The 23928-nt window shown below is 44.0% G+C and overlaps 1 protein-coding gene across 1 annotated transcript in view; it reads left to right on the plus strand.

Annotated features, from left to right (window-relative positions):
• LOC110516620 (FH1/FH2 domain-containing protein 1) overlaps positions 1 to 23928 on the plus strand; it is a 160194-nt gene that overhangs the window by 71943 nt on the left and 64323 nt on the right. Inside the window, 5 exon segments of the mRNA XM_036981678.1 lie at positions 1756 to 1823; positions 6287 to 6392; positions 12231 to 12325; positions 20366 to 20477; positions 22925 to 23019. Coding sequence (XP_036837573.1) covers positions 1756 to 1823; positions 6287 to 6392; positions 12231 to 12325; positions 20366 to 20477; positions 22925 to 23019 — 476 coding nt within the window.

Below are 23928 nucleotides of genomic sequence, written 5' to 3' on the forward strand. Positions count from 1 at the left end.
TGATAGGCCACTAGATACTGTCTGATCTGTGTAAATCACATTCCTGATCACTGATAGGCCACTAGATACTGCCTGATCTGTGTAAATCACATTCCTGAACACTGATAGGCCACTAGATACTGTCTGATCTGTGTAAATCACATTCCTGAACACTGATCGGCCACTAGATACTGCCTGATCTGTGTAAATCACATTCCTGAACACTGCTAGGCCACTAGATACTGTCTGATCTGTGTAAATCACATTCCTGAACACTGATAGGCCACTAGATACTGCCTGATCTGTGTAAATCACATTCCTGAACACAGATCGGCCACTAGATACTGCCTGATCTGTGTAAATCACATTCCTGAACACTGATAGGCCACTAGATACTGCCTGATCTGTGTAAATCACATTCCTGAACACTGATAGGCCACTAGATACTGTCTGATCTGTGTAAATCACATTCCTGAACACTGATAGGCCACTAGATACTGCCTGATCTGTGTAAATCACATTCCTGAACACTGATAGGCCACTAGATACTGCCTGATCTGTGTAAATCACATTCCTGAACACAGATAGGCCACTAGAAACTGTCTGATCTGTGTAAATCACATTCCTGAACACTGATAGGCCACTAGATACTGCCTGATCTGTGGTGTTCAGTGTTGTTGTTTAGGGGTTGTTGGTATCCATGGGGACAGCAGTGAATGGTGGTAGTATGCCAAGCATGGTTTACTGCTATGACCACATCTGACCGTTGACTTGTGTGTGTGTGTCACAATATTTGCAATACAAACACACACACACACACACACACACACACACACACACACACACACACACACACACACACACACACACACACACACACACGGATCCCCTGCGGTGTGTAACCACAGCCACGGCTCATAATCTTCTGACAGTTGTTTAGATGGCTGGTTTCTCTCTCTGAAAGGAGATATGCTCTGTCTCTCTGTGTCTGTCTGTCGGTCTGAACTTGATCTACTGCAGAGTCTGAATCTGGGCTTTACAGTCTTGAGGCTCCACGTCTCAAGGTTTCAGAGTAGAAGTACTGATTTATGATCAGTTCTGCCTTTTTAGGTCCCAAATGAATCAGATTGCATGGACAGGTGGTGTGGGACGTCTCCCCGGTCGTGTGGGGGCGTCTCCCCGGCCGTGTGGGGACGTCTCCCCGGTCGTCTCCACGGTCGTGTGGGGACGTCTCCCCGGTCGTGTGGGACGTGTGTGGGGGCGTCTCCCCGGTCATGTGGGACGTCTCCCCGGTCGTGTGGGGGCGTCTCCCCGGTCGTCTCCCCGGTCGTCTCCCCGGTCGTCTCCCCGGTCGTCTCCCCGGTCGTCTCCCCGGTCGTCTCCCCGGTCGTCTCCCCGGTCGTCTCCCCGGTCGTGTGGGGACGTCTCCCCGGTCGTGTGGGGACGTCTCCCCGGTCGTGTGGGGTCGTCTCCCCGGTCGTGTGGGGTCGTCTCCCCGGTCGTGTGGGGTCGTCTCCCCGGTCGTGTGGGAACGTCTCCCCGGTCGTGTGGGGGCGTCTCCCCGGTCGTGTGGGGGCGTCTCCCCGGTCGTGTGGGGGCGTCTCCCCGGTCGTGTGGGGGCGTCTCCCCGGTCGTGTGGGGGCGTCTCCCCGGTCGTGTGGGGGCGTCTCCCCGGTCGTGTGGGGGCGTCTCCCCGGTCGTCTCCCCGGTCGTGTGGGATGTCTCCCCGGTCGTGTGGGATATTATTGTTAACCTCATCACTTTGATCTCTTTCAGAGAAGCTGTACAACTCTCATGGACCTGAGCTCCGGAGGTCCCTGTTCTCCCTCAAGCAGCTCTTCGAGGTAAAGACCAGTATATTATCTCTGGCAGAGACCAGTATATTATCTCTGGCAGAGACCAGTATATTATCGCTGGCAGAGACCAGTATATTATCGCTGGCAGAGACCAGTATATTATCTCTGGCAGAGACCAGTATATTATCTCTGGCAGAGACCAGTATATTATCTCTGGTTAGGACCAGTATATTATCTCTGGTTAGGACCAGTATATTATCTCTGGTTAGGACCAGTATATTATCTCTGGTAGATACCAGTATATTATCTATGGTAGAGACCAGTATATTATCTATGGTTAGGACCAGTATATTATATCTGGTAGAGACCAGTATATTATCTATGGTTAGGACCAGTATATTATATCTGGTAGAGACCAGTATATTATCTATGGTTAGGACCAGTATATTATATCTGGTAGAGACCAGTATATTATCTATGGTTAGGACCAGTATACTAGACGTTACTGAGTCCCACCCACCGTTTATTAGACTTGCTGATTCTCTCCATATCACATCGACCATCCTCCCTCCTCTTCCTCTCTCTGTGAGCTGGTGCCAACATGGCCAGTGGAAACAGCTCTACTCTGTGTCTGATAGGACTGGAACAGAGGAACCTGGAAGAATGGAGATGGGGGGGGGGGGAGACAAGCGGTAGAGAGTGGTGAGAGAGGGGGGAGAGAGAGAGGGGGAGACTTGGGGAGAGAGAGAGGGGGGAGACTTGGGGAGAGAGCGAGGGGGAGAGAGGGAGAGGGGGAGACTTGGAGAGAGAGAGAGGGGGAGACTGGGAGAGAGAGGGGGGAGATGGGGGGAGACGGAGAGAGGGGGGAGATGGGGAGACTGGGAGAGGGAGAGCGAGGGGGGAGACTGGGAGAGGGAGAGAGCGAGGGGGAGACTGGGAGAGAGAGAGGGGGGAGATGGGGGAGACGGAGAGAGGGGGAGATGGGGAGACTGGGAGAGAGAGAGAGAGAGAGAGGGGGGAGACTGGGAGAGGGAGAGAGAGGGGGGAGACTGGGAGAGAGAGAGAGAGAGAGAGAGGGGGAGATGGGTGGAGACGGGGAGATGGGGAGAGAGAGAGAGAGAGAGAGAGCGAGGGGGGAGACTGGGAGAGAGAGAGCAAGGGGGGAGACAAAGAGAGAGAGAGAGAGAGAATGAGGGGGGAGACTGGGAGAGAGAGCACATACCAGTCATGCCAGAGACTTCATTGTAATCATTTGAGAGATGAAGGCTTGATAATTCAAGGTGACGTAAATGTACAGGCCGTGTCCCCAACAGGGTTGTGTGGAGAAGCTAACAGTTAGTTTGTTTTACATCCGTTGAGAATGACACTAGTTCCTCGTGTACGTTGAAAATCCTTCCCAGCAGTCTCTCCCTTTTCCAGAACCACTCAGCAGCGTGAAACAGGGAAACGTGTCCTGCTCTGATCCAGTGGAAACGTCCTCAAACAGGGACCTACCTACCTGACTACTTCTTATCAGTGCTTGACTTGGACTGAAACAGGTTACCCTCATTTCTGGGTACTGGTACCGGTTTTATATTTAGGGACTGGAAATCGTTTTTGAGCTAATATTCTATATCAGAGGGAACAGGAGCTCCAGCTGTAGAACATGTTTTGAGGTGCCGGTACTCGGCTCCAGTGAGCTCCTGCCAAAGGTCAAGCACCACTTCTTATCACCTTGATCAAATGGTCTCCAGCTGTGTCTGTCCCGAGCTCACTGGGCAGGGACACTCTGAGGGACCAGGATAGGTGATACAATGTTGCAAGTTTACTAGTGAGACCTTCAGGCTGGAGTCATTTTTAGTTAATAGTTGATACAATGTTGCTAGTTTGTTGGTGAGACCTTCAGGCTGGAGCCATTTTTAGTTAATAGTTGATACAATGTTGCTGGTGAGACCTTCAGGTTGGAGCCATTTTTAGTTAATAGTTGATACAATGTTGCTGGTGAGACCTTCAGGCTGGAGTCATTTTTAGTTAATAGTTGATACAATGTTGCTGGTGAGACCTTCAGGCTGGAGCCATTTTTAGTTAATAGTTGATACAATGTTGCTGGTGAGACCTTCAGGTTGGAGCCATTTTTAGTTAATAGTTGATACAATGTTGCTGGTGAGACCTTCAGGCTGGAGTCATTTTTAGTTAATAGTTGATACAATGTTGCTAGTTTGCTGGTGAGACCTTCAGGCTGGAGTCATTTTTAGTTAATAGTTGATACAATGTTGCTGGTGAGACCTTCAGGTTGGAGTCATTTTTAGTTAATAGTTGATACAATGTTGCTGGTGAGACCTTCAGGTTGGAGTCATTTTTAGTTAATAGTTGATACAATGTTGCTGGTTAGACCTTCAGGTTGGAGTCATTTTTAGTTAATAGTTGATACAATGTTGCTGGTTAGACCTTCAGGCTGGAGTCATTTTTAGTTAATAGTTGATACAATGTTGCTGGTGAGACCTTCAGGCTGGAGCCATTTTTAGTTAATAGTTGATACAATGTTGCTGGTTAGACCTTCAGGCTGGAGTCATTTTTAGTTAATAGTTGATACAATGTTGCTGGTGAGACCTTCAGGTTGGAGTCATTTTTAGTTAATAGTTGATACAATGTTGCTGGTGAGACCTTCAGGTTGGAGCCATTTTTAGTTAATAGTTGATACAATGTTGCTGGTGAGACCTTCAGGTTGGAGCCATTTTTAGTTAATAGTTGATACAATGTTGCTGGTGAGACCTTCAGGTTGGAGTCATTTTTAGTTAATAGTTGATACAATGTTGCTGGTGAGACCTTCAGGTTGGAGTCATTTTTAGTTAATAGTTGATACAATGTTGCTGGTGAGACCTTCAGGCTGGAGTCATTTTTAGTTAATAGTTGATACAATGTTGCTAGTTTGCTGGTGAGACCTTCAGGCTGGAGTCATTTTTAGTTAATAGTTGATACAATGTTGCTGGTGAGACCTTCAGGTTGGAGTCATTTTTAGTTAATAGTTGATACAATGTTGCTGGTGAGACCTTCAGGTTGGAGTCATTTTTAGTTAATAGTTGATACAATGTTGCTGGTTAGACCTTCAGGTTGGAGTCATTTTTAGTTAATAGTTGATACAATGTTGCTGGTTAGACCTTCAGGCTGGAGTCATTTTTAGTTAATAGTTGATACAATGTTGCTAGTTTGTTGGTGAGACCTTCAGGTTGGAGCCATTTTTAGTTAATAGTTGATACAATGTTGCTGGTGAGACCTTCAGGCTGGAGTCATTTTTAGTTAATAGTTGATACAATGTTGCTGGTGAGACCTTCAGGTTGGAGTCATTTTTAGTTAATAGTTGATACAATGTTGCTAGTTTACTGGTGAGACCTTCCGGCTGAAGTCATTTTTAGTTAATAGTTGATACAATGTTGTTGTTGAGACCTTCAGGCTGGAGTCATTTTTAGTTAATAGTTGATACAATGTTGCTGGTGAGACCTTCAGGCTGGAGTCATTTTTAGTTAATAGTTGATACAATGTTGTTGGTGAGACCTTCAGGCTGGAGTCATTTTTAGTTCATAGTTGATACAATGTTGCTGGTGAGACCTTCAGGCTGGAGTCATTTTTAGTTAATAGTTGATACAATGTTGCTGGTGAGACCTTCAGGCTGGAGTCATTTTTAGTTCATAGTTGATACAATGTTGCTGGTGAGACCTTCAGGCTGGAGTCATTTTTAGTTAATAGTTGATACAATGTTGCTGGTGAGACCTTCAGGCTGGAGTCACTTTTAGTTAATAGTTGATACAATGTTGCTAGTTTATTGCAGAAAGGCCATGTGTGTGTTTTATTTTTATCATGATATTTTCTACCTGCAGGATGCAATATTTTAATCTGTTGGCTTTATGGAGGCTGTTTTTACATAGTTGCCAATGGCAACAGAAGTTACTTTTTAGGTTTGTCATTTACATTCTGGATAGAGTTTTGATTAACTACATGACAATGATTTTGAGATACTTTTGTGTATATATAAAATACAAATACACTATATACAAAAGTATGTGGACACCCCTTTAATTTAGTGGATTCGGCTAATACAGCCAAACCCGTTGCTGACAGGTGTATAAAATCGAGCACACAGCCCATGCAATCTCCATAGACAAACATTGGCAGTAGAATGGGCCGTACTGAAGAGCTCAGTGACTTTCAACGTGGCACCGTCAAAGGATGTCATCTTTCCAACAAGTCAGTTCGACAAATTTCTGCCCTGCTAGAGCTGCCCCGGGTCAACTGTAAGTGCTGTTATTGTGAAGTGGAAACATCTAGAAGCAGCTCAGCCACGAAGTGTTAGGCCACACAAGCGGGGCCGCTGAGTGCTGAAGCACGTAGCACGTAATGAATCATCTGTCCTCGGTTGCAACACACAACTCTAGTGTGCGGGGAACATTAACTGTCTGTTTGGGGTCTAAGCAGGGTTTCTATGACATGGTAACCTCTCTGTTAACAATCTGCTGTGTGGTTGTGGTGTGTTGTAGGACGATAAAGACCTGGTGCCAGAGTTTGTGAATTCAGAAGGCTTGACGTGTTTCATCAAGGTTGGAGCGGAGGCAGACCACAACTATCAGAACTACATTCTCCGAGGTGAGTACGATCTCAACAATCATTTTAATTTAACCTTTTATTTAACTAGGCAAGTCAGTTAAGAACAGATTCTTATTTACAATGGCGGCCTACCGGGGAACAGTGGGTTAACTGCCTTGTTCAGGGGGCAGAACGACAGATTTTTTACCTTGTCAGCTCAGGGATTCGATCCAGCAACCTTTTGGTTACTAGTCCAATGCTCTATCCACTAGGCTACCTGCTGGTTACTGACCCAACGCTCTAACCACTAGGTTACCTGCTGGTTACTAGTCCAACGCTCTAACCACTAGACTACCTGCTGGTTACTGACCCAACGCTCTAACCACTAGACTACCTGCTGGTTACTAGTCCAATGCTCTAACCACTAGACTACCTGCTGGTTACTAGTCCAATGCTCTAACCACTAGACTACCTGCCTGCCCCACTCATCTCATCACAGACTCACCTACCTTATATATCACTTTAATAGTTTTCTCATATGTACATATTTCAGAACAAGTTTGCAATGAATGTTACACAGTAAATAAATACCTCGATACTTTTACAATTATTAGTGTTACCGATCAGAACAAAGATACTGAGGACGCTGAACGTCAGGGCTTTAGTATCATGATACTGAACGTCAGGGCTTTAGTATCGTGATACTTCTATAATTATGACTGTTACCAATCAGAACAAAGATACTGAGGACGCTGAACGTCAGGGCTTTAGTATCGTGATACTGAACGTCAGGGCTTTAATATCATGATACTGAACGTTAGGGCTTTAGTATCGTGATACTGAACGTTAGGGCTTTAGTATCGTGATACTGAGGATACTGAACGTCAGGGCTTTAGTTTCATGATACTGAACGTCAGGGCTTTAATATCATGATACTGAGGATACTGAATCTTTAGGGCTTTAGTATCATGATACTGAGGATACTGAACGTTAGGGCTTTAGTATCGTGATACTGAGGATACTGAACGTTAGGGCTTTAGTATCGTGACACTGAGGATACTGAATGTCAGGGCTTTAGTATCGTGATACTGAATGTCAGGGCTTTAGTATCGTGATACTGAGGATGCTGAACGTCAGGGCTTTAATATCGTGATACTTCTATAATTATGACTGTTACCGATCAGAACAAAGATACTGAGGATACTGAACGTTAGGGCTTTATTATCGTGATACTGAGGACACTGAACGTCAGGGCCTCAGTATCGTGATACTGAACGTCAGGGCTTTAGTATCGTGATACTGAACGGTAAGGCTATAGTATGGTGATACTGAGGACACTGAACGTCAGGGCTTTAGTATCGTGATACTGAGGACACTGAACGTTAGGGCTTTAGTATCGTGATACTGAGGATACTGAACGTTAGGGCTTTAGTATCATGATACTGAAGTTAGGGCTTTAGTATCGTGATACTGAGGACACTGAACGTCAGGGCTTCAGTATCGTGATACTGAACGTCAGGGATTTAGTATCGTGATACTGAACGTTAAGGCTATAGTATCGTGATACTGAGGACACTGAACGTCAGGGCTTTAGTATCGTGATACTGAGGACACTGAACGTCAGGGCTTTAGTATCGTGATACTGAGGATACTGAATGTCAGGGCTTTAGTATCGTGATACTGAGGATGCTGAACGTCAGGGCTTTAGTATCGTGATACTGAGGATACTGAATGTCAGGGCTTTAGTATCGTGATACTGAGGATGCTGAACGTCAGGGCTTTAGTATCGTGATACTTCTATAATTATGACTGTTACCGATCAGAACAAAGATACTGAGGATACTGAACGTTAGGGCTTTAGTATCGTGATACTGAGGATACTGAACGTTAGGGCTTTAGTATCATGATACTGAAAGTTAGGGCTTTAGTATCGTGATACTGAGGACACTGAACGTCAGGGCTTCAGTGTCGTGATACTGAGGACACTGAACGTCAGGGCTTCAGTATCGTGATACTGAACGTCAGGGCTTTAGTATCGTGATACTGAACGTTAAGGCTATAGTATCGTGATACTGAGGACACTGAACGTCAGGGCTTCAGTATCGTGATACTGAACGTCAGGGCTTTAGCATCGTGATACTGAACGTCAAGGCTATAGTATCGTGATACTGAGGACACTGAACGTCAGGGCTTTAGTATCGTGATACTGAGGACACTGAACGTCAGGGCTTTAGTATCGTGATACTGAGGACACTGAACGTTAGGGCTTTAGTATCGTGATACTGAGGATACTGAACGTTAGGGCTTTAGTATCGTGATACTGAGGACGCTGAACGTTAGGGCTTTAGTATCGTGATACTGAGGACGCTGAACGTTATGGCTTTAGCATCGTGATACTGAACGTCAGGGCTTTAGTATCGTGATACTGAACGTTAGGTCTTTAGTATCGTGATACTTCTACAATTATTACTGTTACCGATCAGAACAAAGATACTGAGGATACTGAACGTTAGGGCTTTAGTATCGTGATACTGAGGACACTGAATGTCAGGGCTTTAATATCATGATACTGAGGATACTGAACGTTAGGGCTTTAGTATCATGATACTGAGGATACTGAACGTTAGGGCTTTAGTATTGTGATACTGAGGATACTGATTGTCAGGGCTTTAGTATCGTGATACTGAGGATGCTGAACGCCAGGGCTTTAGTATCGTGATACTTATACAATTATTACTGTTACCGATCAGAACAAAGATACTGAGGAGACTGAACGTTAGGGCTTTAGTATCGTGATACTGAGGACGCTGAACGTCAGGGCTTTAGTATCGTGATACTGAACGTCAGGGCTTTAGTATCGTGATACTGAACGTTAAGGCTATAGTATCGTGATACTGAACGTCAGGGCTTTAGTATTGTGAAACTGAGGACGCTGAACGTCAGGGCTTTAGTATCGTGATACTGAACGTCAGGGCTTTAGTATCGTGATACTGAACGTTAGGGCTTTAGTATTGTGATACTGAGGACGCTGAACGTTAGGGCTTTAGTATTGTGATACTGAGGACGCTGAACGTTAGGGCTTTAGTATCATGATACTGAGGATACTGAACGTTAGGGCTTTAGTATCATGATACTGAGGATACTGAACGTCGGGGCTTTAGTATCATGATACTGAACGTTAGGGCTTTAGTATCATGATACTGAGGATACTGAACGTTAGGGCTTTAGTATCGTGATACTGAGGATACTGAACGTCAGGGCTTTAGTATCGTGATACTGAGGACCCTGAACGTCAGGGCTTTAGTATCGTGATACTGAGGATACTGAACGTCAGGGCTTTAGTATCGTGATACTGAGGACCCTGAACGTCAGGGCTTTAGTTTCATGATACTGAGGACGCTGAACGTTAGGGCTTTAGTATCATGATACTGAGGATACTGAACGTTAGAGCTTTGTCATGATACTGGGGATACTGAACGTTAGGGCTTTAGTATCACGTTAGGGCTTTAGTATCGTGATACTGACCGTCAGGGCTTTAGTACCGTGATACTGAACGTCAGGGCTTTAGTATCGTGATACTGAACGTCAGGGCTTTAGTATCGTGATACTGAACGTCAGGGCTTTAGTACCGTGATACTGAACGTCAGGGATTTAGTATCGTGATACTGAACGTCAGGGCTTTAGTATCGTGATACTGAACGTCAGGGCTTTAGTATCGTGATACTGAATGTCAGGGCTTTAGTATCGTGATACTGAACGTCAGGGCTTTAGTACCGTGATACTGAACGTCAGGGCTTTAGTATCGTGATACTGAACGTCAGGGCTTTAGTATCGTGATACTGAACGTCAGGGCTTTAGTATCGTGATACTGAACATCAGGGCTTTAGTATCGTGATACTGAACGTCAGGGCTTTAGTATCGTGATACTGAACGTCAGGGCTTTAGTATCGTGATACTGAACGTCAGGGCTTTAGTATCGTGATACTGAACGTCAGGGCTTTAGTATCGTGATACTGAACGTCAGGGCTTTAGTATCGTGATACTGAACGTCAGGGCTTTAGTATCGTGATACTGAACGTCAGGGCTTTAGTATCGTGATACTGAACGTCAGGGCTTTAGTATCGTGATACGAAGGATGCTGAACGTCAGGGCTTTAGTATCGTGACACTGAACGTCAGGGCTTTAGTATCGTGATACTGAACGTCAGGGCTTTATTATCGTGATACTGAACGTTAAGGCTATAGTATCGTGATACTGAACGTCAGGGCTTTAGTATTGTGATACTGAGGACGCTGAACGTCAGGGCTTTAGTATCGTGATACTGAACGTCAGGGCTTTAGTATCGTGATACTGAACGTTAAGGCTATAGTATCGTGATACTGAACGTCAGGGCTTTAGTATTGTGATACTGAGGACGCTGAACGTCAGGGCTTTAGTATCATGATACTGAACGTCAGGGCTTTAGTATCGTGATACTGAACGTCAGGGCTTTAGTATTGTGATACTGAACGTTAGGGCTTTAGTATTGTGATACTGAGGACGCTGAACGTTAGGGCTTTAGTATCATGATACTGAGGATACTGAACGTTAGGGCTTTAGTATCATGATACTGAGGATACTGAACGTCGGGGCTTTAGTATCATGATACTGAACGTTAGGGCTTTAGTATCATGATACTGAGGATACTGAACGTTAGGGCTTTAGTATCGTGATAATGAGGATACTGAACGTCAGGGCTTTAGTATCGTGATACTGATGACCCTGAACGTCAGGGCTTTAGTATCGTGATACTGTGGATACTGAACGTCAGGGCTTTAGTATCGTGATACTGAGGACCCTGAACGTCAGGGCTTTAGTTTCATGATACTGAGGACGCTGAACGTTAGGGCTTTAGTATCATGATACTGAGGACGCTGAACGTCAGGGCTTTAGTATCATGATACTGAACGTCAGGGCTTTAGTATCGTGATACTGAACGTCAGGGCTTTAGTATTGTGATACTGAACGTTAGGGCTTTAGTATTGTGATACTGAGGACGCTGAACGTTAGGGCTTTAGTATCATGATACTGAGGATACTGAACGTTAGGGCTTTAGTATCATGATACTGAGGATACTGAACGTCGGGGCTTTAGTATCATGATACTGAACGTTAGGGCTTTAGTATGATACTGAGGATACTGAACGTTAGGGCTTTAGTATCGTGATACTGAGGATACTGAACGTCAGGGCTTTAGTATCGTGATACTGATGACCCTGAACGTCAGGGCTTTAGTATCGTGATACTGTGGATACTGAACGTCAGGGCTTTAGTATCGTGATACTGAGGACCCTGAACGTCAGGGCTTTAGTTTCATGATACTGAGGACGCTGAACGTTAGGGCTTTAGTATCATGATACTGAGGATACTGAACGTTAGGGCTTTATCATGATACTGGGGATACTGAACGTTAGAGCTTTAGTATCACGTTAGGGCTTTAGTATCGTGATACTGACCGTCAGGGCTTTAGTACCGTGATACTGAACGTCAGGGCTTTAGTATCGTGATACTGAACGTCAGGGCTTTAGTATCGTGATACTGAACGTCAGGGCTTTAGTATCGTGATACTGAACGTCAGGGCTTTAGTATCGTGATACTGAACGTCAGGGCTTTAGTATCGTGATACTGAACGTCAGGGCTTTAGTATCGTGATACTGAACGTCAGGGCTTTAGTATCGTGATACTGAACGTCAGGGCTTTAGTATCGTGATACTGAACGTCAGGGCTTTAGTATCGTGATACTGAACGTCAGGGCTTTAGTATCGTGATACTGAACGTCAGGGCTTTAGTATCGTGACACTGAACGTCAGGGCTTTAGTGTCTTTGTGTTGAAGCTCCTAATCTGATCTTTGTGTTGCAGCCCTCAGTCAGATCATGCTGTTTGTAGATGGGATGAACGGTGTGATCGACCACAATGACACTGTTCAGTGGCTCTACACTCTCAGTGGCAGTCTGGTGGGTATTACATACAGTAGAGACCTGACCGCACACACACACACACACACACACACACACAGACACACAGAGAGTCTACTGTCCGTAATGTCAGAGAGAGAGTCTACTGTCCGTAATGTCAGAGAGAGTCTACTGTCCGTAATGTCAGAGAGAGTCTACTATCCGTAATGTCAGAGAGAGTCTACTGTCCGTAATGTCAGAGAGAGTCTACTGTCCGTAATGTCATAGAGAGTCTACTGTCCGTAATGTCAGAAAGGGGGTCTACTGTCCGTAATGTCAGAGAGAGTCTACTGTCCGTAATGTCAGAGAGAGTCTACTGTCCGTAATGTCAGTGAGAGTCTACTGTCCGTAATGTCAGAGAGAGTCTACTGTCCGTAATGTCAGAGAGAGTCTACTGTCCGTAATGTCAGAGAGAGTCTACTGTCCGTCATGTCAGAGAGAGTCTACTGTCCGTCATGTCAGAGAGAGTCTACTGTCCGTCATGTCAGAGAGAGAGAGTCTACTGTCCGTCATGTCAGAGAGAGAGAGTCTACTGTCCGTCATGTCAGAGAGAGAGAGTCTACTGTCCGTCATGTCAGAGAGAGAGAGTCTACTGTCCGTCATGTCAGAGAGAGAGAGTCTACCGTCCGTAATGTCAGAGAGAGTTTACCGTCCGTAATGTCAGAGAGGGAGAGTCTACTGTCCCTAATGTCAGAGAGGGAGAGTCTACTGTCCCTAATGTCAGAGAGGGAGAGTCTACTGTCCGTAATGTCAGAGAGGGAGAGTCTACTGTCCCTAATGTCAGAGAGGGAGAGTCTACTGTCCGTAATGTCAGAGAGAGTCTACCGTCCGTAATGTCAGAGAGAGAGAGTCTACTGTCCGTCATGTCAGAGAGAGAGAGTCTACTGTCCGTAATGTCAGAGAGGGAGAGTCTACTGTCCGTAATGTCAGAGAGGGAGAGTCTACTGTCCGTAATGTCAGAGAGAGTCTACCGTCCGTAATGTCAGAGAGGGAGAGTCTACTGTCCGTAATGTCAGAGAGAGAGAGTCTACTGTCCGTAATGTCAGAGAGGGAGAGTCTACTGTCCGTAATGTCAGAGAGGGAGAGTCTACTGTCCGTAATGTCAGAGAGGGAGAGTCTACTGTCCGTAATGTCAGAGAGGGAGAGTCTACTGTCCGTAATGTCAGAGAGAGTCTACTGTCCGTAATGTCAGAGAGGGAGAGTCTACTGTCCGTAATGTCAGAGAGAGTCTACTGTCCGTAATGTCAGAGAGGGAGAGTCTACCGTCCCTAATGTCAGAGAGGGAGAGTCTACCGTCCGTAATGTCAGAGAGAGTTTACTGTCCGTAATGTCAGAGAGGGAGAGTCTACTGTCCCTAATGTCAGAGAGGGAGAGTCTACTGTCCGTAATGTCAGAGAGGGAGAGTCTACTGTCCGTAATGTCAGAGAGGGAGAGTCTACTGTCCCTAATGTCAGAGAGGGAGAGTCTACTGTCCGTAATGTCAGAGAGGGAGAGTCTACTGTCCCTAATGTCAGAGAGGGAGAGTCTACTGTCCGTAATGTCAGAGAGGGAGAGTCTACTGTCCGTAATGTCAGAGAGAGAGTCTACTGTCCGTAATGTCAGAGAGAGAGAGTCTACTGTCCCCCCCCCCCCTCCCCCCAAAAAACATGCCCCCCCCCCCCCCCCCCAACGCCTGCCCCCCCTCCAAAACATGCCCCACCCCCCTGATGTCTGTAAGAGACTTAAACACTAGTGTCTCTCAGCAACTCTCTCGCTCAATACAGATTTATCAATCACCTTGCAGCTGCTACAGCTCTGATTTCAGATCTCCTTTTTAAACAGGGAAGTGAGAACAGCCAATGAGATGTGACAGATAGGACAGGGTGTGAAACTACAATATGGTGAGAAACTCTTGTTACGTAAGACTGTGTTAGAATGAAGACGGTTACTGTAGTGATGGAGACGAGGTTCAAGACACTATACTGTAGAGAAGAGGTTCAAGACACTATACTGTAGTGAAGAGGTTCAATACACTATACCGTAGTGATGTAGAGGTTCAAGACACTATACTGTAGTGATGTAGAGGTTCAAGACACTATACTGTAGTGAAGAGGTTCAAGACACTATACTGTAGTGATGGAGACGAGGTTCAAGACACTATACTGTAGTGAAGAGGTTGAAGACACTATACTGTAGTGATGTAGAGGTTCAAGACACTATACTGTAGTGGAGAGGTTCAAGACACTATACTGTAGTGTAGAGGTTGAAGACACTATACTGTAGTGATGAAGAGGTTCAAGACACTATACTGTAGAGAAGAGGTTCAAGACACTATACTGTAGTGTAGAGGTTCAAGACACTATACTGTAGTGAAGAGGTTCAAGACACTATACTGTAGTGAAGAGGTTCAATACACTATACTGTAGAGAAGAGGTTCAATACACTATACTGTAGTGAAGAGGTTCAATACACTATACTGTAGTGAAGAGGTTCAATACACTATACCGTAGTGATGTAGAGGTTCAAGACACTATACTGTAGTGATGTAGAGGTTGAAGACACTATACTGTAGTGAAGAGGTTCAAGACACTATACTGTAGTGAAGAGGTTCAAGACACTATACTGTAGTGATGAAGAGGTTCAAGACACTATACTGTAGTGATGTAGAGGTTCAAGACACTATACTGTAGTGAAGAGGTTCAATACACTATACTGTAGTGAAGAGGTTCAATACACTATACCGTAGTGATGTAGAGGTTCAAGACACTATACTGTAGTGAAGAGGTTCAATACACTATACTGTAGTGAAGAGGTTCAAGACACTATACTGTAGTGATGAAGAGGTTCAAGACACTATACTGTAGTGAAGAGGTTCAAGACACTATACTGTAGTGATGAAGAGGTTCAAGACACTATACTGTAGTGAAGAGGTTCAAGACACTATACTGTAGTGTAGAGGTTCAAGACACTATACTGTAGTGAAGAGGTTCAAGACACTATACTGTAGAGAAGAGGTTCAAGACACTATACTGTAGTGAAGAGGTTCAAGACACTATACTGTAGTGAAGAGGTTCAAGACACTATACTGTAGAGAAGAGGTTCAATACACTATACTGTAGTGAAGAGGTTCAATACACTATACCGTAGTGATGTAGAGGTTCAAGACACTATACTGTAGTGAAGAGGTTCAAGACACTATACTGTAGTGAAGAGGTTCAATACACTATACTGTAGTGATGTAGAGGTTCAAGACACTATACTGTAGTGATGTAGAGGTTCAAGACACTATACTGTAGTGATGTAGAGGTTCAAGACACTATACTGTAGTGTAGAGGTTCAAGACACTATACTGTAGTGTAGAGGTTCAAGACACTATACTGTAGTGATGAAGAGGTTGAAGACACTATACTGTAGTGATGTAGAGGTTCAAGACACTATACTGTAGTGAAGAGGTTCAAGACACTATACTGTAGTGATGGAGAGGTTCAAGACACTATACTGTAGTGATGTAGAGGGTTCAAGACACTACTGTAGTGAAGAGGTTCAAGACACTATACTGTAGTAGTGTAGAGGTTCAAGACACTATACTGTAGTGATGGAGAGGTTCAAGACACTATACTGTAGTGATGTAGAGGGTTCAAGACACTACTGTAGTGGAGAGGTTCAAGACACTATACTGTAGTAGTGTAGAGGTTCAAGACACTATACTGTAGTGTAGAGGTTCAAGACACTATACTGTAGTGATGTAGAGGGTTCAAGACACTACTGTAGTGAAGAGGTTCAAGACACTATACTGTAGTGTAGAGGTTCAAGACACTATACTGTAGTGATGAAGAGGTTCAAGACACTATACTGTAGTGTAGAGGTTCAAGACACTATACTGTAGTGTAGAGGTTCAAGACACTATACTGTAGTGTAGAGGTTCAAGACACTATACTGTAGTGATGAAGAGGTTCAAGACACTATACTGTAGTGATGAAGAGGTTCAAGACACTATACTGTAGTGATGGAGAGGTTCAAGACACTATACTGTAGTGATGGAGACAAGGTTCAAGACACTATACTGTAGTGATGGAGACGAGGTACAAGACACTATACTGTAGTGAAGAGGTTCAAGACACTATACTGTAGTGTAGAGGTTCAAGACACTGTACTGTAGTGATGTAGAGGTTCAAGACACTATACTGTAGTGAAGAGGTTCAAGACACTATACTGTAGTGATGTAGAGGTTCAAGACACTATACTGTAGTGATGGAGAGGTTCAAGACACTATACTGTAGTGATGAAGAGGTTCAAGACACTATACTGTAGTGAAGAGGTTGAAGACACTATACTGTAGTGATGTAGAGGTTCAAGACACTATACTGTAGTGAAGAGGTTCAAGAGACTATACTGTAGTGATGTAGAGGTTCAAGACACTATACTGTAGTGAAGAGGTTCAAGACACTATACTGTAGTGATGTAGAGGTTCAAGACACTATACTGTAGTGATGTAGAGGTTCAAGACACTATACTGTAGTGTAGAGGTTCAAGACACTATACTGTAGTGATGTAGAGGTTCAAGACACTATACTGTAGTGATGAAGAGGTTGAAGACACTATACTGTAGTGATGAAGAGGTTGAAGACACTATACTGTAGTGAAGAGGTTCAAGACACTATACTGTAGTGAAGAGGTTCAAGACACTATACTGTAGTGATGTAGAGGTTCAAGACACTATACTGTAGTGTAGAGGTTCAAGACACTATACTGTAGTGATGTAGAGGTTCAAGACACTACTGTAGTGAAGAGGTTCAAGACACTATACTGTAGTGATGAAGAGGTTGAAGACACTATACTGTAGTGATGTAGAGGTTCAAGACACTATACTGTAGTGAAGAGGTTCAAGACACTATACTGTAGTGATGGAGAGGTTGAAGACACTATACTGTAGTGATGTAGAGGTTCAAGACACTATACTGTAGTGAAGAGGTTCAAGACACTATACTGTAGTGTAGAGGTTCAAGACACTATACTGTAGTGATGGAGAGGTTCAAGACACTATACTGTAGTGATGTAGAGGTTCAAGACACTATACTGTAGTGAAGAGGTTCAAGACACTACTGTAGTGATGTAGAGGTTCAAGACACTACTGTAGTGAAGAGGTTCAAGACACTATACTGTAGTGATGAAGAGGTTGAAGACACTATACTGTAGTGATGTAGAGGTTCAAGACACTATACTGTAGTGAAGAGGTTCAAGACACTATACTGTAGTGATGGAGAGGTTGAAGACACTATACTGTAGTGATGTAGAGGTTCAAGACACTATACTGTAGTGATGAAGAGGTTCAAGACACTATACTGTAGTGATGTAGAGGTTCAAGACACTATACTGTAGTGATGTAGAGGTTCAAGACACTATACTGTAGTGATGAAGAGGTTCAAGACACTATACTGTAGTGATGAAGAGGTTCAAGACACTATACTGTAGTGATGTAGAGGTTCAAGACACTATACTGTAGTGATGTAGAGGTTCAAGACACTATACTGTAGTGATGGAGAGGTTCAAGACACTATACTGTAGTGAAGAGGTTCAAGACACTATACTGTAGTGATGTAGAGGTTCAAGACACTATACTGTAGTGATGTAGAGGTTCAAGACACTATACTGTAGTGAAGAGGTTCAAGACACTATACTGTAGTGAAGAGGTTCAAGACACTATACTGTAGTGAAGAGGTTCAAGACACTATACTGTAGTGATGTAGAGGTTCAAGACACTATACTGTAGTGATGTAGAGGTTCAAGACACTATACTGTAGTGAAGAGGTTGAAGACACTATACTGTAGTGATGTAGAGGTTCAAGACACTATACTGTAGTGTAGAGGTTCAAGACACTATACTGTAGTGAAGAGGTTCAAGACACTATACTGTAGTGATGAAGAGGTTCAAGACACTATACTGTAGTGATGTAGAGGTTCAAGACACTATACTGTAGTGATGTAGAGGTTCAAGACACTATACTGTAGTGATGTAGAGGTTCAAGACACTATACTGTAGTGATGTAGAGGTTCAAGACACTATACTGTAGTGATGTAGAGGTTCAAGACACTATACTGTAGTGATGTAGAGGTTCATGACACTATACTGTAGTGAAGAGGTTCAATCCACTATACTGTAGTGATGAAGAGGTTCAATCCACTATACTGTAGTGATGTAGAGGTTCAAGACACTATACTGTAGTGATGTAGAGGTTCATGACACTATACTGTAGTGAAGAGGTTCAAGACACTATACTGTAGTGAAGAGGTTCAAGACACTATACTGTAGTGATGTAGAGGTTCAAGACACTATACTGTAGTGATGTAGAGGTTCAAGACACTATACTGTAGTGAAGAGGTTCAAGACACTATACTGTAGTGATGTAGAGGTTCAAGACACTATACTGTAGTGATGTAGAGGTTCAAGACACTATACTGTAGTGATGTAGAGGTTCAAGACACTATACTGTAGTGACGTAGAGGTTCAAGACACTATACTGTAGTGATGTAGAGGTTCAAGACACTATACTGTAGTGATGTAGAGGTTCAAGACACTATACTGTAGTGAAGGGGTTCAAGACACTATACTGTAGTGAAGAGGTTCAAGACACTATACTGTAGTGATGGAGAGGTTCAAGACACTATACTGTAGTGATGTAGAGGTTCAAGACACTACTGTAGTGAAGAGGTTCAAGACACTATACTGTAGTGAAGAGGTTCAAGACACTATACTGTAGTGAAGAGGTTCAATCCACTATACTGTAGTGATGTAGAGGTTCAAGACACTATACTGTAGTGATGTAGAGGTTCAAGACACTATACTGTAGTGATGTAGAGGTTCAAGACACTATACTGTAGTGATGTAGAGGTTCAAGACACTATACTGTAGTGATGTAGAGGTTCAAGACACTATACTGTAGTGAAGAGGTTCAAGACACTACTGTAGTGATGAAGAGGTTCAAGACACTATACTGTAGTGATGTAGAGGTTCAAGACACTATACTGTAGTGATGTAGAGGTTCAAGACACTATACTGTAGTGATGTAGAGGTTCAAGACACTATACTGTAGTGATGTAGAGGTTCAAGACACTATACTGTAGTGAAGAGGTTCAAGACACTATACTGTAGTGATGTAGAGGTTCAAGACACTATACTGTAGTGAAGAGGTTCAAGACACTATACTGTAGTGATGGAGAGGTTCAAGACACTATACTGTAGTGATGTAGAGGTTCAAGACACTACTGTAGTGATGAGGTTTAAGACACTATACTGTAGTGATGGAGAGGTTCAAGACACTACTGTAGTGAAGAGGTTCAAGACACTACTGTAGTGATGAGGTTTAAGACAATATACTGTAGTGATGGAGAGGTTCAAGACACTACTGTAGTGAAGAGGTTCAAGACACTACTGTAGTGAAGAGGTTCAAGACACTACTGTAGTGAAGAGGTTCAAGACACTATACTGTAGTGAAGAGGTTCAAGACACTATACTGTAGTGATGGAGAGGTTCAAGACACTATACTGTAGTGAAGAGGTTCAAGACACTACTGTAGTGAAGAGGTTCAAGACACTACTGTAGTGAAGAGGTTCAAGACACTATACTGTAGTGAAGAGGTTCAAGACACTATACTGTAGTGAAGAGGTTCAAGACACTATACTGTAGTGATGGAGAGGTTCAAGACACTACTGTAGTGAAGAGGTTCAAGACACTATACTGTAGTGAAGAGGTTCAAGACACTATACTGTAGTGAAGAGGTTCAAGACACTATATGTATTATATGTACTATACTGTATTTGAGGTGAAATATCGCCACCTTGTGGAGAAAATGTCTAACTGACTCTCTGTGCTCTCTCACTCCCTCCCTCCCTCCTTCCCTTTCTCTCTCTCCTTCCTCCCTCAACATCCCTCTCTCTCTCTCGCTTTCTCTCCCTCTTTCTCTCCCTCCTCTCCCTCTTTCTCTCCCTCCTCTCTCTCCTCTCTCTCTCTCTTCCTCCCTCTACACCCCTTCTCTCTCTCTCTCCTCTCTCCCCCCTCCTCAGTCTCGTCTGGTGGTGAAGACCGCTCTGAAGCTCCTGATAGTGTTTGTAGAGTACACAGAGTTGAACAGTCCTCTACTTATCCAGGCTGTCAACACTGTGGATGGCAAGAGAGGTACACACACACACACACACGCACACACACAGTCACACACACACACACACTTGAGCAGACACACACACACACACAAACACACACAGTGCTGTTCTACTTATCCAGGCTGTCAACACTGTGGATGGCAAGAGAGGTACACAGACAGTCTCTCACACACACACACACACACACACACCCACACATACACACATACACACCACACACCACACACCACACACCACAAACAGATGAATCAACTGATGAATCAACTGATGAATCAACTGATGAATCAACTGATGAATCAACTGATGAATCAACTGAGATCAGATGGTCTCTAAAAGACTCACTGCAACGTGTTGTACCTGCTGTGAACAGTGAACAGATGAATCAACTGAGATCAGATGGTCTCTAAAAGACTCAACTGGACCGTGTTGTACCTGCTGTGAACAGATGAATCAACTGAGATCAGATGGTCTCTAAAAGACTCACTGCAACGTGTTGTACCTGCTGTGAACAGTGAACAGATGAATCAACTGAGATCAGATGGTCTCTAAAAGACTCAACTGCAACGTGTTGTACCTGCTGTGAACTGATGAATCAACTGAGATCAGATGGTCTCTAAAAGACTCAACTGCAACGTGTTGTACCTGCTGTGAACAGATGAATCAACTGAGATCAGATGGTCTATAAAAGACTCAACTGCAACGTGTTGTACCTGCTGTGAACAGTGAACAGATGAATCAACTGAGATCAGATGGTCTCTAAAAGACTCAACTGCAACGTGTTGTACCTGCTGTGAACAGTGAACAGATGAATCAACTGAGATCAGATGGTCTCTAAAAGACTCAACTGCAACGTGTTGTACCTGCTGTGAACAGATGAATCAACTGAGATCAGATGGTCTATAAAAGACTCAACTGGACCGTGTTGTACCTGCTGTGAACAGATGAATCAACTGAGATCAGATGGTCTCTAAAAGACTCACTGCAACGTGTTGTACCTGCTGTGAACAGTGAACAGATGAATCAACTGAGATCAGATGGTCTCTAAAAGACTGAACTGCACCGTGTTGTACCTGCTGTGAACAGATGAATCAACTGAGATCAGATGGTCTATAAAAGACTCAACTGCAACGTGTTGTACCTGCTGTGAACAGATGAATCAACTGAGATCAGATGGTCTCTAAAAGACTCAACTGCAACGTGTTGTACCTGCTGTGAACAGTGAACAGATGAATCAACTGAGATCAGATGGTCTCTAAAAGACTCAACTGCAACGTGTTGTACCTGCTGTGAACAGTGAACAGATGAATCAACTGAGATCAGATGGTCTCTAAAAGACTCACTGCAACGTGTTGTACCTGCTGTGAACAGATGAATCAACTGAGATCAGATGGTCTATAAAAGACTCAACTGGACCGTGTTGTACCTGCTGTGAACAGATGAATCAACTGAGATCAGATGGTCTCTAAAAGACTCAACTGGACCGTGTTGTACCTGCTGTGAACAGATGAATCAACTGAGATCAGATGGTCTCTAAAAGACTCACCTGGACTTTTGTTAAACGGTTAAGCGTTTTACAACACCTACACATTCTCAGTTTTATTTATTTCAAAAAATATTTTCTACATTTGTAGAATAATAGTGAAGACATCAAAACTACGAAATAACACATATGGAATCATGTAGTAACCAAACAAGGGTTAAACAAATCAAAATATATTTGAGATTCTTCAAAGTAGCCACCCTTTTGCCTTGATGACAGCTGTGCACACTCTTGGCATTCTGTCAACCAGCATCACCTGGAATGCCTTTCCAACAGTCTTGAATGAGTTCCCACATATGCTGAGCACTTGTTGGCTGCTTTTCCTTCATTCTGCAGTTCAATTCATCCCAAACCATCTCAATTGGGTTGAGGTCAGGTGATTGTGGAGGCCAGGACATCTGATGCAGCACTCCATCACTCTCCTTCTTGGTCAAATAGCCCTGACACAGCCTGGAGGTGTGTTGGGTCATTGTCCTGTTGAAAAACAAATGATAGTCCCACTAAACCCAAACCAGATGGAATGGTGTATCCCCTGCAGAATTCTGTGGTAGCCATGCTGGTTAAGTGTGCCTTGAATTCTAATTTAATCACAGACGGTGTCACCAGCAAAGCACCCCCACACCTCTTCCTCCATGCTTCACGGTGGGAACCATCACACCTCTTCCTCCATGCTTCACGGTGGGAACCATCACACCTCTTCCTCCATGCTTCACGGTGGATATCATATGTTCACCCACAGCGCGTCTAACAAAGACACGGCGGTTGGAACCAAATATCACAAATTTGTACTGATCAGACCAAGGGACAGAGTTCCACCGGTCCAGCGGTGGGCGTATCTATCTGGGAGTCGGGTGTGTGTCAGATTCATCTAAGTGTGTGTGTGTGTACGTGTACATGACTACTCTAGCTGTCTGTATCTACAGGTGTGAAGCCGTGGTCATACCTGACAGAGATCCTGGAGGAGAAGAACGGATCAGACACTGAGCTGTTCATCTTAACCATGAACCTCATCAACAAGGTTAGACTGAGCTGTTCATCTTAACCATGAACCTCATCAACAAGGTTAGACTGAGCTGTTCACCTTAACCGTGAACCTCATCAACAAGGTTAGACTGAGCTGTTCACCTTAACCGTGAACCTCATCAACAAGGTTAGTTAGACTGAGCTGTTCACCTTAACCATGAACCTCATCAACAAGGTTAGACTGAGCTGTTCACCTTAACCGTGAACCTCATCAACAAGGTTAGTTAGACTGAGCTGTTCACCTTAACCACGAACCTCATCAACAAGGTTAGACTGAGCTGTTCACATTAACTGTGAACCTCATCAACAAGGTTAGACTGAGCTGTTCACCTTAACTGTGAACCTCATCAACAAGGTTAGACTGAGCTGTTCACCTTAACTGTGAACCTCATCAACAAGGTTAGACTGAGCTGTTCACCTTAACTGTGAACCTCATCAACAAGGTTAGACTGAGCTGTTCACCTTAACCGTGAACCTCATCAACAAGGTTAGACTGAGCTGTTCACCTTAACCATGAACCTCATCAACAAGGTTAGACTGAGCTGTTCACCTTAACCGTGAACCTCATCAACAAGGTTAGACTGAGCTGTTCACCTTAACCATGAACCTCATCAACAAGGTTTGACTGAGCTGTTCGTCTTAACCATAAACCTCATCAACAAGGTTAGACTGAGCTGTTCACCTTAACCGTGAACCTCATCAACAAGGTTAGACTGAGCTGTTCACCTTAACCATGAACCTCATCAACAAGGTTAGACTGAGCTGTTCACATTAACTGTGAACCTCATCAACAAGGTTAGACTGAGCTGTTCACATTAACTGTGAACCTCATCAACAAGGTTAGACTGAGCTGTTCACCTTAACCATGAACCTCATCAACAAGGTTAGTTAGACTGAGCTGTTC

Source organism: Oncorhynchus mykiss, chromosome 6, assembly GCF_013265735.2.
Source record: "Oncorhynchus mykiss isolate Arlee chromosome 6, USDA_OmykA_1.1, whole genome shotgun sequence".
Taxonomy (NCBI): Eukaryota; Metazoa; Chordata; class Actinopteri; order Salmoniformes; family Salmonidae; genus Oncorhynchus; species Oncorhynchus mykiss.